This window comes from Octopus bimaculoides, chromosome 2 (assembly GCF_046866305.1).
Source record: "Octopus bimaculoides isolate indiv1 chromosome 2, ASM4686630v1, whole genome shotgun sequence".
NCBI lineage: Eukaryota > Metazoa > Mollusca > Cephalopoda > Octopoda > Octopodidae > Octopus > Octopus bimaculoides.
Window position 1 is genome coordinate 133,316,971 of NC_142929.1, and position 15,051 is coordinate 133,332,021.

General features: G+C 36.7%; 1 protein-coding gene across 2 annotated transcripts in view; it reads left to right on the forward strand.

The window, feature by feature from the left end:
* Positions 1–216: 216 nt before the first annotated feature.
* LOC106867965 (uncharacterized) overlaps positions 217–15,051 on the forward strand; it is a 16,126-nt gene continuing 1,291 nt past the window's right edge. Inside the window, exons 1-4 of one of the 2 annotated variants that reach the window (XM_014913047.2) lie at positions 217–365; positions 4,239–4,654; positions 13,747–13,859; positions 14,870–15,051. The exon at positions 14,870–15,051 is cut by the window's right edge and continues 1,291 nt beyond it. In XM_014913047.2, the coding sequence (XP_014768533.1) occupies positions 4,268–4,654; positions 13,747–13,859; positions 14,870–15,051 (682 nt within the window). In that variant the 5' untranslated portion in view covers positions 217–365; positions 4,239–4,267. Of the gene's footprint in view, positions 366–567; positions 733–4,238; positions 4,655–13,746; positions 13,860–14,869 lie in introns of those variants that run through there. The other variant, XM_089339832.1, reaches the window with a different exon arrangement.

Genomic DNA, 15,051 nt, shown 5'->3' on the forward strand with positions numbered 1-15,051 from the left:
TATATATATATATATATATATATGCATATAAACACACATATATATATACATGTACATACACATATATACATATATACACACCCATATATATATATACATATATATATATATATATATATATATATATATATATATATATATATATATATATATATATATATATGTATATATATATATGGGTGTGTATATATATATATATATATATATATATATGACAGCACAAAATGAAAACACTCTAACCTGTTCTGTAGTCAGAACACCCCCTTGCCAAAGAAACTATTGCAGATATATTTCTTCTGAGCTATAAAAGCTACCCTTACGTGGATATTTTACATGGAATTAACATTGTAGAGTCTAGCAGTCAGGTAAGTTTGCTTTTTTGACTTCTTCTTGCACAGACTCTTTCTGTTTAGAAATTCGATTGAAATGTAAAAGAGGGCGTTTAATGTTGAATCAAAGCTGTTTCATTTATTATTCCGAATTTATGAAGATCAATGGAATGGCAAGACTGCTAAGTCTGTAGGACTACATGCCTTATATTAATTAATTTCATTTTTCTAAGTTTAGATCCTACTAGAGCCACCCATGCAATTTATCTACCATGTATCAATTGATTACGAGGCACATACTAAGATCCATTCAAGTGACTAAAGCAGTCCATTACGAAATCACTTTACTTCTTTTTGCAACAATAATCTAAGCGAAAATGACATGAGGATCATAACTTCCAATGTGCGTATTATTTTTTAAAACAATTTACACCTTATTTCTATATGTCTTTGTGAGTGTAACCCTAACCCTAACCCTAACTCTAAAACCTGAACCCTAGCCCTAAAACCCTAAAGCTAAAACCAGTACAAACGCACGAACGATGTCATAAATAACAGTACCGATAGTTGTTGTTGACAAACAACGGCAACGGCACTAATTTTATTCAAGGGAAAAGATCCCATTACACCGCCACAACGTGTTGTTTACAAACCACAGCAGTAATTGTTTTCACCTCAATAGACGTCAGTGATTGGTTGAAATTACCGAAATACGACAACTTTAACGCGAAATAACTTTAAAAATATTAACTTTTCTCAGCAACAGTAAGAGTAAAAGATGTTTCATATGACACATTCTACCAGTGTCCCAAGTTTGAAAGTGTTTCGTTAGAAAACAAATGGTGTCCGCCAAATCAGAAAGATCCTCACGAAATCTGTGAAGAAATGTATGAAACGCTAGAAGAGAAATTTTACTATTTAATTTCCATTCAATTAATAGTTATCATGTTGGTGCAAAAAATAATTGAAGTTAATAATTAACATCTTTAAAGCAATAATGTCTCTAAGGCGGCGACCTGGCTGAATCGTCAGCATGCTAGACAAAATTCTTAACGGTATTTCGTCTGCCGCTACGTTCTGAGTTCAAATTCCTTCGAGGTTGACTTTGCCTTTCATCCTTTCGGGGTCGATTAAATATGTACCAGATACGCACTGTGGTCGATGTAATCGATTTAGTCTCTTTGTATGTCCTTGTTTGTCCCCTCTATGTTTAGCCCCTTGTGAGCAATAAAGAATTAAATATCTCGGCGTGTAATAATTTTAGATTTAAAAGAATTTCAACATGAAGCAAGACTATTTATTTTGATAGCAAATAATTCTAGTCCTAGGACAGACGTATTCTTTGAAGGTTTTGCGTTTTGTTGGAAACCTTTTGCAGAAAGTAACTTTTGAACACGCACGCGCATATATACACGCACATACATACATACATACACACAGCCATATGTATATGAATTGGTGAATGCTTGCTTTTAGAAGCAGGAAAAAATACATAAAAAGTAAAGAACAGTGTGTATGTTTCATTAAAAGCACTGGCTTTTTGAATCTTAACTCAAAGTTTATCTTACAGATGGATCAGACGATTAAAGAAGAGTAGCAATGCCATAATATATGTTTATTTGCTTATATATTGTCATGTTGCTATCCTTCTTTAACCGTTTAAAAAGAATCGGAAACGTGAAACTAGTTACAATTTAAGAAGCTTCAGCTTATAATAACTGTTTCTGTGTGCGGTTCAAGATGTGGATGAGTATAGCAGAAGCACAGTCCCCGATGTAGAGTAACGCACCATGGTGGGCCTCATTTGAGCTTTGTAGAGTGTTAGCAACTGTTGGGGCTGAAGTATTTTCTAGCTCTCCTAAAAACGTTAAGGATGTGCTTTTTACAGGTTTCATATTCGGTGACTGTAAGGCCCAATATTTTGGAGAAACTGCGTGGGCTCTCGCAGAGTGCCGCTCATGTTTATGAAGGGTGTTACGGTGATTTCTTGATATGAGTAGCGACTTAATGCATGTGTGTGTGTGTGTGTGTGTGTGTGTGTGTGTTTGCTATTAAAAAAAGACAAGATTAGCATGACTGCTAGAGGATACTCTCAAGATCACTGGCCATGAAATCAATTCCAAGTTGAGCATGTGCTGTCTAAGTTTACGTCGAGTGGAACTGATGCATGTTTGATGAAGGTGAGAGACGCCTGCATAAATGTGGGCGTTCGTAGATGTGGCAACAAGCAGTTTATTGATGAACAAAAAAAAAGAGAGCCCTGGGGTACACCAGAGTTGATTTAGAGTAGATGAAAGGGTACTGTCGATACATGTCACGATGGTACCAACTGATAGGGAGCCACCGATCCAAGATATGGGAGATGGGTGGAGCGCATAGACATTTTGATAGGAGATTCATATGTTAGACAGGGTCGAAGGCTTTGCTGACGTCTAGAGCAGCAACATTGCTTTCACCCAACTTCTCTAAACCGAAAATGCACCACTGACTATGTGAGAAACTTTCCAAAGGCTCTGACTATGAGAAATCCGTAGTGGTAGTTACTCAAGTGAAAGAGGGAGAGAGTTATTCAAAATGTTGGAGAATGTCAGTGTTAATGGCTGCCTCCATTACTTTAGAGACAATGGAGACACCTAGTAGTTTAGTAAATGTATTTATTCAAACTATTCATATGAAGACCTCAGCACAGACACAATTATCGATACAGACTACATGAACCCTCGATACTGGCCGATGTCATCTTACTTAGAATGATTGTATTATTCCACTCGTCACGTGGGAGGGTTGTACCATTATTACTAATTCCCTACAACACTATGTTGATGTACTAGTTCGTCCCTATTACCTTTAACTCAGTAGAATATTGAGGATTTGGCAGTTGAAGAAAATTGAAAGAGAACTGCACCAGTAGTTGGTTGTTACTCATTTTCAGCTGAGTAGACCGAAGCAACGTAAAGTGAAATGCGTTGATCAGAAATAACCTGGGGCTGCGCACAAACAATAAAAACAATATAGTACTTGTCCTTGTTTGGATATCCTCTTTAACTTCCTGTTTGGATATCCTCTTTAACTAATCACTTCCTCCTCCTCCTCCTCCTCCTCCTCCTCCTCCTCCTCCTCCTCCTCCTCCTCCTCCTCCGAATTGTCTCTCTGACCACTAACCAACACTTCTCTCTTTTTGGGGCTTTCCACACATTGGAAGCCGATTAAGAGAGATAACTTCAGTTTTATTTCGTTCAAGTGTAAACTGATTTGTGCAGTTGTACAGCTGTAATTTCCATTCTTAGGTACAGTAGTTACTAAATATTAAACTTCTACAATAATTACTAAATAGTAGACCCACAATAGAGTATACAAGTATTCTCAGACGTTGCTACGCTGAACAGACAACTTAGACTGCATTCGGAAAAAAAACAATATGACTAATTGATATGAAATCACTCACAGATATGTTCAAATCTCTGGTTCACGAGTGAACAGTTTCCTCTCTCTGGCTTTTCAAACGCATCTATAATGACCATCGGTCCTCAGATCTGTCTGGGCTCATAACATATCGTAATTATTTCTCTTCTTTTCTCATGTTACTCGTTGAGTCCACCTACTCCCAGGCCCCGCGCTAATCACAACGCCAAGTTTTTCCTTCTCAGAATGGAATTTTCCGTGCTGTTCCCACAAGTGTTGACTCACAAAGGTTCAAGAAGAGCATTAATGCATTAATCTCACCAGTCTAGGAAAGCCCTCGAACACATTGAGCAATTTTCCTTTAAATCAATAAAAATTATAAGAAAAAAAACAATACTAAAAATAAACACTTACTACATTCCAATATTGATTGAAATATAGATGTAAAAATAAAATAAGATAAAACAGAAACATAATAGAAACATATGTACATATATTTTTTTACAGGTGGTACCAAAAATTGTATAAACACCACAATGAAGTGCTTCACTCTGTTCCTACTTCTTCTTAGTATTACCTTTAAGATTACTGTAGCAGAAGTAGCAGTTAGTTCCTCAAAAGAACTGGAAGACTGCTTGAAGAAGAACGCCATTAATTATTCACAATTCTCCGAACAAGAATGGTTATCTTTGTGTCTGAAATATTACTTAAACAAAAAGGTCGCAGAAGCTCAAAGCACTGAACCTAAAATTAGCTTGTGGGCCGACGTACGAGGAAGAGATTATATTAATTCGTTGATTGATCGATTTTCTGCCGAAGCTCGAAATGCTTCTTCAAAAAGGATTCGTAAAGAATACAGAATGTTAACTGACGAAGAAAGGCAAAATTATCACACCGCTATTCGGATGTTAAGAGATGATACAGTAAGTAAATTTTAATATTTTGAAAACAAATTTCTCTGTTATTTCCTACTAGTAATGATAGACTCTTGTTGTTGTCAATGGGGATCTTTTCTGTTTGACTGTACCTGTGGAAATTTTAAAGTTTAGTGAATTTTAAAATTTGGTGTATGGGTGTGATTTCCCACACTGAATTTCAAGGGCTAATTCACTTTTCCAGGAAATTCTTTAAAAAAGTTACAAATTATTTTTACCCAGTCAGTAAACAGGATTTGGAAGCTGTTATTTTGTGCGTGACTGTACGTGTTGTCAACTGTAAACAAATGAAATATTGGCGGAATGCTACTTTGAGTACGCCACGTAACTCTTCATAAATTTTCTCTATGTATTTTTTGATTTTTCAGGGAACTTTTGCGAATTTGTATTTTACACAAGGGAATTCATACGATTATGCAAGAAAAAAAATTAGTGCGTGATCCAAAACCTATTTAGCTATTATTTTTAGCACACCTCATGACCACCTCATACATCATGTGATTTAAGCATTTAATAAGTGAAAATGACCGCGTGGGTAAGCAACTTGGTAACAGCTTGGCTTGTTACTATGGAAACAGGCACCTATATGTCTGTGGTTTTCGATTGGCTAAAATTACCCAAAATTTTCAAAATTTAAAAACTATTAACTCTTTATTTATTGATTTATGGTGAAATGAATTTCATGTCAATGGTTACCATACAAAACTACACCAATACACCTAATATGAAATTAATTCGAATAAGAGTTGAAGAAACTGAAAACTGGCTGCCAAACAGAAAAGATCCCTGAAAATTACCATGTTATTAGAAAAAGTAGAGAATAAAACATTTTTAGTCATGGGTCAATAACAAAGACCAATTTTGATGGCAACACAAGGGCCCATTGTGAGTCTTGCAAATATAAAAAAAGCAGAAGAAAATAATAATTAGTTGATAAAATGTTAGAGAAACACAGATTTACAAAGTAGGTATTTATACAAAGCAATAGCTATCGTTTTATTAATAAATGCTGTATAATAAGGCGGCGAGCTGGCAGAAGCGTTAGAACGCCGAGCGAAATGCTTAGCGGTATTTTGTCTGTCTTTATATTCTGAGTTCAAATTCCGCTGAGGTCAACTTTGCCTTTCATCCTTTCAGGCTCGATAAATTAAGTACCAGTTGCGTACTGGGGTCGATCTAATCGACTGGACCCCTTTCCCAAAATTTCGGGCCCTGTGCCTAGAGTAGAAAAAAAAATAAATGCTGTATAATTGAATAAGTGAAAGTGTATGGCTCAGTGGTTAGAGCGTCGAACTCACAATCATGAGATAGTGAGTTCGATTCTAAGATCGAGCTGTGTGTGTGTTCTTGAGCAAGGCATTTTATTTCACGTTGCTTCAGTTCACTCATCTGTAGAATTGAACTACAGCGTCACTGGTGCCAAGCTGTATCGGTCTTTGCCTTTCCCTTAGATAACATTGATGGCATGAAGAGGGTAGGTTGGTATATTTGGGAAACTGCTGGTCTTCTACAAACAACCTTTCCCAGATTTGTTCCTCGGAGAGGAATTTTCTAGGTGCAATTCCATGGTCATTCATCACCGAATGGGAGCTTTACCCGTTTATAAATGAATAGCGAATACTTTAATGAGTATAATATGATACAATACACATGTAGTATGAACTGATATTTTCTGTTTTGAAGTGAGATGCTATTTTTATTGCACTATATTGATGGTTTTATTATTTACAAACTTACTTGTGTAAGGGTTCGCAAAATCATTGGAACGTCGGACAAAATACCTTACCGTATTTGTTCCAGCTGTTATCGTTCTGGATTCAAATTTTGCCCATATGTGCACGGTAAATAGGGATGTAAACATATATCTGAAAATTTTTGCAATCTGTTTTGTCCAAGTTACTGTACTACATATGTCAATTGTAGCAATAACAATTAACCGACTCATGACGTTTATAATCACGTGACATTTATACTAGACATCGTAAATGCTAGACGTTTTGTACCAACAAAATTCACTTTTCTAAAGTCCACGAAAGAAAAATCGCTTCATTTAGGAACAAACTGAATTAAATTTGTGGTTTTTTCTCTTTTGGTTTGGCATGGATGGGGAAGGGAGTTATGGATAAAATGGACGTTTTTTTAATGATAAATTTCACATTATTTTGTCTGTGTTTTTTTTTTAAAACATTTATTCCTTGACTGGAATTAATCGTATATTTATATTTTCTCCTAAAATCCTTCGATTTCCAAATATATTTGAGAGTGCTGTGCTCTTCTTTAAGAGGAGATGATGAAATGATTTGCTGTGTCACAGCATGATAATTTTCAATGGATTCTACGTGACTGCCATGCATCGCCGATTTTGCTGTGATAAATTCAGTGTGACAGATCATGCATTTTAAAGGTATCTCATTTTCAAGGAACGTTTCTCTATAATTCGGCATTTCCATTTAGGATTTTTTCAGTTTTGTTTTCTGTTGGAAAATATTTTACATTACGATCTTTCACGTTTATCTAAAGCTCATCTTTATAAAAAGGTTTTGCAGCACAGAAGAATTTGCAACCGTTCTGGAAATATTCGTTTATAAGAGTGACAAAGCTCCAAGACATATTATGTACCTTTCATGCTTATATTATACAACTAGCTTTGTATTATCGTATTTCCCTCCCCAGTTGTTTTCAACGAGCTACTTTCATTCAGATATGAGCAGGGCTATGCCTGTAAAGAGGGATAAGTTGTTTGTGTTGATTGGATTGAAACATGTGTTCAGGCAACAGGTTTGTTGGTGAGTAAAGTTTCTTGCCATGGATTGATCTCTCATCCCAAGCAGAGCGTTCATTGTCCGTAGAAGATCACAAGGTCCAAGCAATAGATTGCAATATGCGTGCTATGGCTTCCCTCATGGATTTAGTCGCTTTCCGTGGGGTGTTATTTTGGGAACCAATTTTGTTTTTAGTTCTGTTTTAACATATTCTCCTTAAAAGAGTAAATACATACATACATCCATACATACATACATACATACATAGCCTGTTGTTGATGCTGAAATTCCACTGAAGGAGCCTTGGGTATAGTTTAGAAATCGACTCTTTCTCTGTTGGCAAGAAATCTTGAAATAAAATTGAATAATGACATACATACATACATACATACATACATACATACATACATACATACATACGTACGTGCGTACGTACATACACATGCATATATACATATGTATGTATGTTAGATGTATGTATGTTAAATATATGTATATGCGAATCTAGAGAGTTCCTGCAATCACAACAGATGATTCTCGTCTGCTACGATTTATGCGCGTGCTTTTATGCATGAAGCGCCTATGTGAGAGGTTCTCTCCAGGCTAATAACGAACTATTCAGTGTTCTAACAAGAATTTCACATTTAATTGGATATAAAGATTGCTTTTGGCACTAATACTGATTTTTTTTGCTAAAGAATATACATATCAACAAAGGGATCACGCATGGCGCAACATATCTGTGTTTGCTTATGACTCTGAGATGCCTTCTGACGATACGGATGGGTTTGCAGCATTGCAATAAATGTAGAAGAGCTTGCAAAACCTCTGAGCAGCCACTGCAGCTTCTAATGTTTATTTCAGCTGTGAAATTTCTTGGACATTTTATAAAGAGAAGGGTAGTCTAACAGTTGTTTCAAGGAAATAAAGGGACGATATGAGGGAGTTAAATAGAAGGAAATAGTAGAGTTCAATATAAGAATTTATTTTGGAAAGGGAGAGATGATACAGGAAATATAAAGGGAAATATAAGAATAAAAATAAAGATATATGTTAGATGTTAAACTTGCTGTTCCATTATCCAAGGAATGCGTTGTGTAGAATAGGTAAAAAGGCTTCTTGTCCATGGTATGTAAGTTCCGATAGGATCTCATATTTTGTTATTACGAATGGACAGTGTGCAGGTCCTTCCGTAGCAATTACATAGCCTTACCTGCCATTTGGATCTTCTGGATACCAAAACCTCTCTAGATAGATAGATTGATAGATAGATAGATAGATAGATAGATAGATAGATAGATAGAGAGAGAGAGAGAGAGAGCCGACAAGTCATGAAGGGTCCTTTTTCTGTGTTAACTTGTCTTGTTTTCCATTTTTCTCGTTGTTTACATATTTCACTCGTTTTTGTCCTGTAATTATTGTCCACGTCTTGTATCTATCTCTCGTGTGTATGTTATTTGCACCGTTGGTGACGTCTGTACCCATATATGCATGCATGTGTGTATACACACATACACACATACACACTCACATATATGTATATATATCTTTACAACAGAAAATATTTACAGATTTTCAACCAAAACCTTATGTTACAACGAATGTAAGCGGCACGCCTGTATACACAGTGTGCTTGCAGACTAAAAGAGAAAGAACAGCTGTTTATGCTGCGCATTTCAGCTCTGCCTAGAGTGCCATTAGTAGCTGTGCACCTTCCTTAACTTAGTTAAGCAAGGTGCACAAATAAAACTAAGTTATATATTGTTGTGAACTCGTGAGTTGAAAGGAGTTTTGTTATATCTCAGGGGAGGGTTGTTATGCCAATAAAAAAAACACGCGCATTGGTTCTATTTTATTTCATTTTATTATTATTTGTCGGTTAGTTTACCATTTAGCCAATTAACTAATCGATTATTTGGTGAATCTTTCGGTTAATTAATCAATCGTGTTTCAGGTGTTTCAAATCGTTTCGCCGCCATTCGCGTCTTCATCTATGACACGCTTTCTCTGCTATGGGTCTGTTTCAGATCTGCCTGTCTCCTAAATTACGAGTTCTATGTTTATATTTATATGGATGTGAGAGAGGGAAGGAGGGAGGGAGAAAGAAAAAAGGGAGCAAGTGTTGATGAATGTGTGTGAGTGTGATTTCATGTGTATGTGAATGAACGTTCTTGCTTGCTTGTCTGTGTGCGTACGTGCATACGTGCGTGCGCGTGTGTGTGAGTGTGTGTGTGTGTGTGTGTGTGTGTGTTTGTGTGTGTGTGTGTGTGTGTGTGTGTGTGTGTGTGTGTGTGTGTGTGTGTGTGTGTGTGTGTGTTAAAGAGGTGGCCGAACCGCAAAAACCTTTCTTCTGGTTATGAAAACCGTTTCCCACAATATTTCGGTAAGACTATGTAGTTAATGTAGACTTAACACGGAGGGTTAATGTAGACTTAAGGGTTAAAGCGTCTAGCTTTTCTCGAAGTGGGGGCGAAATAATGCATGGGAAAAGAAGTAGCGGTGGGAGTAGAAGGTTGTGGGCTGAGAGAGGACGACAACGATGATTGTGACGACGACGACGACGAAGTCGAAGACGACGACGACGACGATGATGATGATGGTGGTGATGATGATGATGATGAATACAGCGGTAGTGGTAATGATGTTAATGATTTCGATGATGGTTTAGGTAATAAAATATGTCAAAGCGTTTTATTCCCTCTGCGCGCACTTAAGAAACCACTTCAGAGAAGCTGTTATTAAAGATAAGTTAGTTGAACTTTCCGTCTTGCTAGGCATATATCAATCACCATCGTCGTTATCATTATCACCACCACCACCACCACCACCACCACCACCACCAGTATCATCGTTGCCGGCGTCGTCGTCGTCATCATCATTATTATCATTATCATCTTCATTTTCGTCGTCACCATCATCACTGCCTTTTCGTTTGCATAATCATTCAAGCTGATGTTGTAGGCAACCAATTATAAATCAATGAATTATTTCGCATGGACATCTACCTCGGGTGGAGTGAGAACGTGCATCACCATTATCCAAGATCAATTTCGATCGTTCGCCCCCAAATATTTCGACGTGGAATCTCTCGTACCTGCGAGAGAGATGACTACATATGCAAGAAGACTTCAATGTGGAAAGTTTTAAATCATTTATTGCGGGAACCAGAAATACCTATTTACAATTTCATCATCCCTAACCACAGAAAGCAATTTTTTATACCGATCTTTTTTTGAAGAATGTTTTGGTTGGAAACTATTTTTTCTGAAGCATATCAAGTTTAGATGCAATGTGACTTGAAGAAAATACCAGTTCAAGTTTTTGATAAATATTTAACGTCATTACTAGGATAAACATGAATTCTAATTTCGAAGTTAAAGGATTGAGAGTGAGATGTACACAAATCATGGTACATAACACACGAACCAAGGTATAAAAATATCCGTTTCAAATTTTAGCACATGTTGAGCAATTTCGGGAAAGAAGTTAAGTCGAATACATCAAGCCCAGCGCTCAATTGGTATTTATTTTAGCTACCTCGAAAGGTTGAAAGGTAAAGTCGACCTCGGCAGAATTTGAATTCAGAACGTAAAGACGGACGAAATGTTACGCATTTCGCCCGGCGTGCTACGATTCTGCCATCTCGTTGCTTTAAGGCGTAGAAATATCATAATCTAAATAAGTCATCGGTATAGTCTGGACTGGGGTTGATTACTGGAAATATTCCCGTTGCTTTCTGTATACCATTAGGAACACTTGTACTTCGCACTATTGACAAAATGTTCCTATTACATAAGAGCAATGACCTACTTTTGTTTTTAGTCATTATTTCTGTTTACAATTGGTTGAAGTGCTAAATAATTTGCCCCGATAATTCCTCACATAAAGTAGCAATTGTGGTTGAAAAGCTCACTTAGAAATAAAATGGTTTCAGGTTCAGTCTCACTGTGCAGTACTTAGGGTAAGTGTCTTCTTGTGAGTGAATTTGGTTGAGGGAACTATGTGGAATACCATCGTGTATATATATATATATATATATATGTGTGTGTGTGTGTGTGTGTGTGTATACAGACCGGGGTGTGTGTTGTATTCTTGAGCAAGACACTTTATTTCACGTTGTTCCAGCTCACTCAGTTGTAGAAATGAGTTGCGGCGTTACTGGTGCCGAGCTGTATTGGCTTTGCGTTTCCTTTGGACAACATCGGTGGCGTGGAGAAGGGAGACTGGTATGCATGGGCGATTGCAGATCTTCCACAAAAAGCTACCTTTTCTGGACTTGACCTCGGAGAACTTTCTTGGTGAAAAACCATGGTCGCTTGTGACCGAAGGGGTATTTACCCTTTATATATATCAAGGCGGCGAGCTGGTAGAAACGTTAACACGCTGGCTGAAATGCTTAACGGTATTTCGTCTGTCTTTACGTTCTGAGTTCTAATTCCGCCGAGGTCGACTTTGCCTGTCTTCCTTTCGGGGTCGATTAAATAAGTACCAGTTACACATTGGGGTCGATGTAGTCGACTTAATCCCTTTGTCTGTCCTTGTTTGTTCCCTTTATGTTTAGACACCTGTGGGCAATAAAGAGATTTATATATATACATAGGTATGGCTGAGTGGTAGGAAGATTGCTTCCCAACCTCATCGTTCCGGGTTCAGTCCCACTGCATGGCACCTTGGCTAAATGTGTTTTATTATAGCCTCAGGCCGACCAAAGCCTTGTGAATGGGTTTAGCAGACGGTAGCTGAAAGAAGCCCGTCATATATATATATTCATACATATATATATATATATATATATATATATATATATATATATATATATATATATATAGTGAAGTGTATTGCCACTTAAGTGTGGCTGACCCCTAGGGGTGGATGTTACTGTTGCTTTAGCCCCAGGAGGACATCTCCTCCAGCTGGCTTATCGACACACTACTGTGTCCTGTTTGTTTTGCCAAGGGAAGTTATCCCTCTCATCGTGATCGTAGCACGAACGGACCCGAGTTTCAGGGTTATTTCCCTTCGTCAGCGTCCGATAGCTACCGACCTTCGATGAGAGGTATAAATTCTTGGCAACCTTATGTATACTTTTCCAGTGAAATTCTTCACTGATATCGAAAAAGTGAAAACAAGCAATGTTAATTCTCTAAATGAAGTATTAACAGTAACTGTGTGTGTGTGTGTGTGTATTTGAGATACTGATCTGGTAAGAGACCAATAGCATAAGTACTAGGCTTGCAAAGCATAAGTTCTGGGGTCGATTGCTTCGATTGAAGACCCTTTAAGGCGGTGCTCCACCAGTCAAAATAACTGAAACAAGTAAAAGAATGTATGTATATAGGTGTGTGTGTGTGTGTGTGTGTGTGTGTGTGTGTGTGTGTGTGTGCGTGTGTGTGTTAGTGTGTCTGTCTGTGTGTGTTTGTTCCCCTACCGCTAGCTGGTTTGCTTATGTCCCGCTACTTACCAGTTCGGCAAAAGTGACCGATGGAATAAGTACCAGAGTTCGGTTTTAAAAATATATTAAATTCGACATGTTCAACTATAGAAAAGAAAAGATCTGCTTTCAAGGCAGTGCACCTACATGGCTGCTGTCTAATGACCGAAACGAATGAAAGGTAACAAAGAAAAGATATATAGTCTAGTACTAGTTAAAGGAACACATGGAAGAAATTGTAAGAGTCATTTCCTCGTACAATGGGATACAATACAAAGAAAATAAGGCAATGGAAACGATTACATGTACAAGGAGCGAGTCTCCAAACATAATGAAAAAAGGAGGACACCACAACAAAATGGAAAGAATAAAGAAAATAAAAGAATTGTCCATGAGAAAATCAATCAGTTTAATTTAATGGAAAGAATCTTTCAACCTATGAATAATGAAAAATATCTGGGGAAAACAGTTAAATACTATCAGGAATTTACAGACGCAAACTTGAACATCACTCTGCTAAATAATGTACAGAAATAACACAACTGACTTTTAGTGCTAACATATTCGTGAATATAATGACAAAATTCTTTAACCTTGCGTTAATAATTATATATAAATAGCGCTTTCTTACATTCGTAATTAAAATTGCTATCGAATATGTTGAGATTCTGCAATTGTTGCCATATATACAATTGTGAACTCTTGTAAATTATTATCTAAAGTTCAGCAAGATGTCATTAAAGCTTGCTTTAAAATTGAATTTTATCTTGGTTTATTCTCACTTCAATTTAATTTACTAATCCTCTGGATAGCCACGTACTTTTAACAAATACCAGTTTGTCTTTATGCTGAATGAAGTTACACACAAATCCTATTTCTTTTCCTAGAGTGTTTTACCTAATAAATTTGAAATTATTGCGGATCTTCATAACGGTCAAGTAACTAATTCAGCTCATGGTGGTCCTGGATTTCTCCCTTGGCATAGAGTGTATATGATGATGTAAGTAAAGTCTCTTAAAGATCTATTTATTTTCTGGCGTTTTTATTGTAGAATAGATAGACACTCGGGAACCGAGCTTTTAATCTAGGTTCGGTTCCTGAGTAAAAGATATAAAATATTTGAAAGACACAATGATCATTTTACTCTTATCTGAAGGCAATAAACCTAATTACCTACAGTGAAAAGTCGAGATTGATTGACTCTGCTTAAAGGGTGAATGTGAAATAAATACGATTTTAATAGTGCTAGGCCTTGAGTATTTTTAAGTTAGCAAGCACTCTCCGATAATGGTTTAATAAGAGATTTCACCCGACCAAACATCGGAATACGGATATTGTTGTGGTGAATAAAAAACAAAGAACATGTATGATAATCGACATAGCATACCCCAGTGACAACAGGAACACTGTGAAAGAAGAAGAAAAAATAAACAACTATGACGATTTAAAGTGGGAAATACGAAGGCTGTGGTCAATGAAGAGAGAAGACGTGATACCAGTAGTAACTGGTGCGCTTAGGAGTATCATCACTCAACTATAACTACCAACATGGCTGAAAAAGATCGGTGCAAGTGTGAAGGTAGAACACCTACAAAAATCAGCATTGCTTGGAACTGCAAGAATTCTTTGCAGAGTTCTTGAAGCTTGACCAGTAAAACAAGTGTCACTTTAATCTGCTGGCTGTGGACAGCTGACACTTTCCAACACACCCAGCAATATAAGCTGTGGGTTTCAATACTACAACAACAACAACAACAACAACAACATTAATAATAATAATAACAACAACACCAATAATAATAATTATTTTCTTGACCAATTATATAGCAAGTAAATATTTTTATATATTCAGTGTATGTATATAAAGCAACTTCAAGATTTACACTTTGTGGTTTGTTTAAGGAAGACATTTTTTAAAGAATGAATAGTTTGAAACATTATTAATAATAGAATATTTTACAATTTGAATGACATGTGTGTGTTTATTTATTTTTCATGCTTCTTTTTCAGTTGGGAAGAAGCTCTCCGTGAAATGATCCCATCCGTCGTCGTACCGTATTGGGATGTTTCCAGAGATAGTGCCTTAGACGACCCAAGACAATCTATTATCTGGAGTTCAACATTCCAGGGTCATTCTGAAGGATTGGTCACTGACGGTCCCTTTGCAGATTTCCCAACAGCTTTCGGCCCTT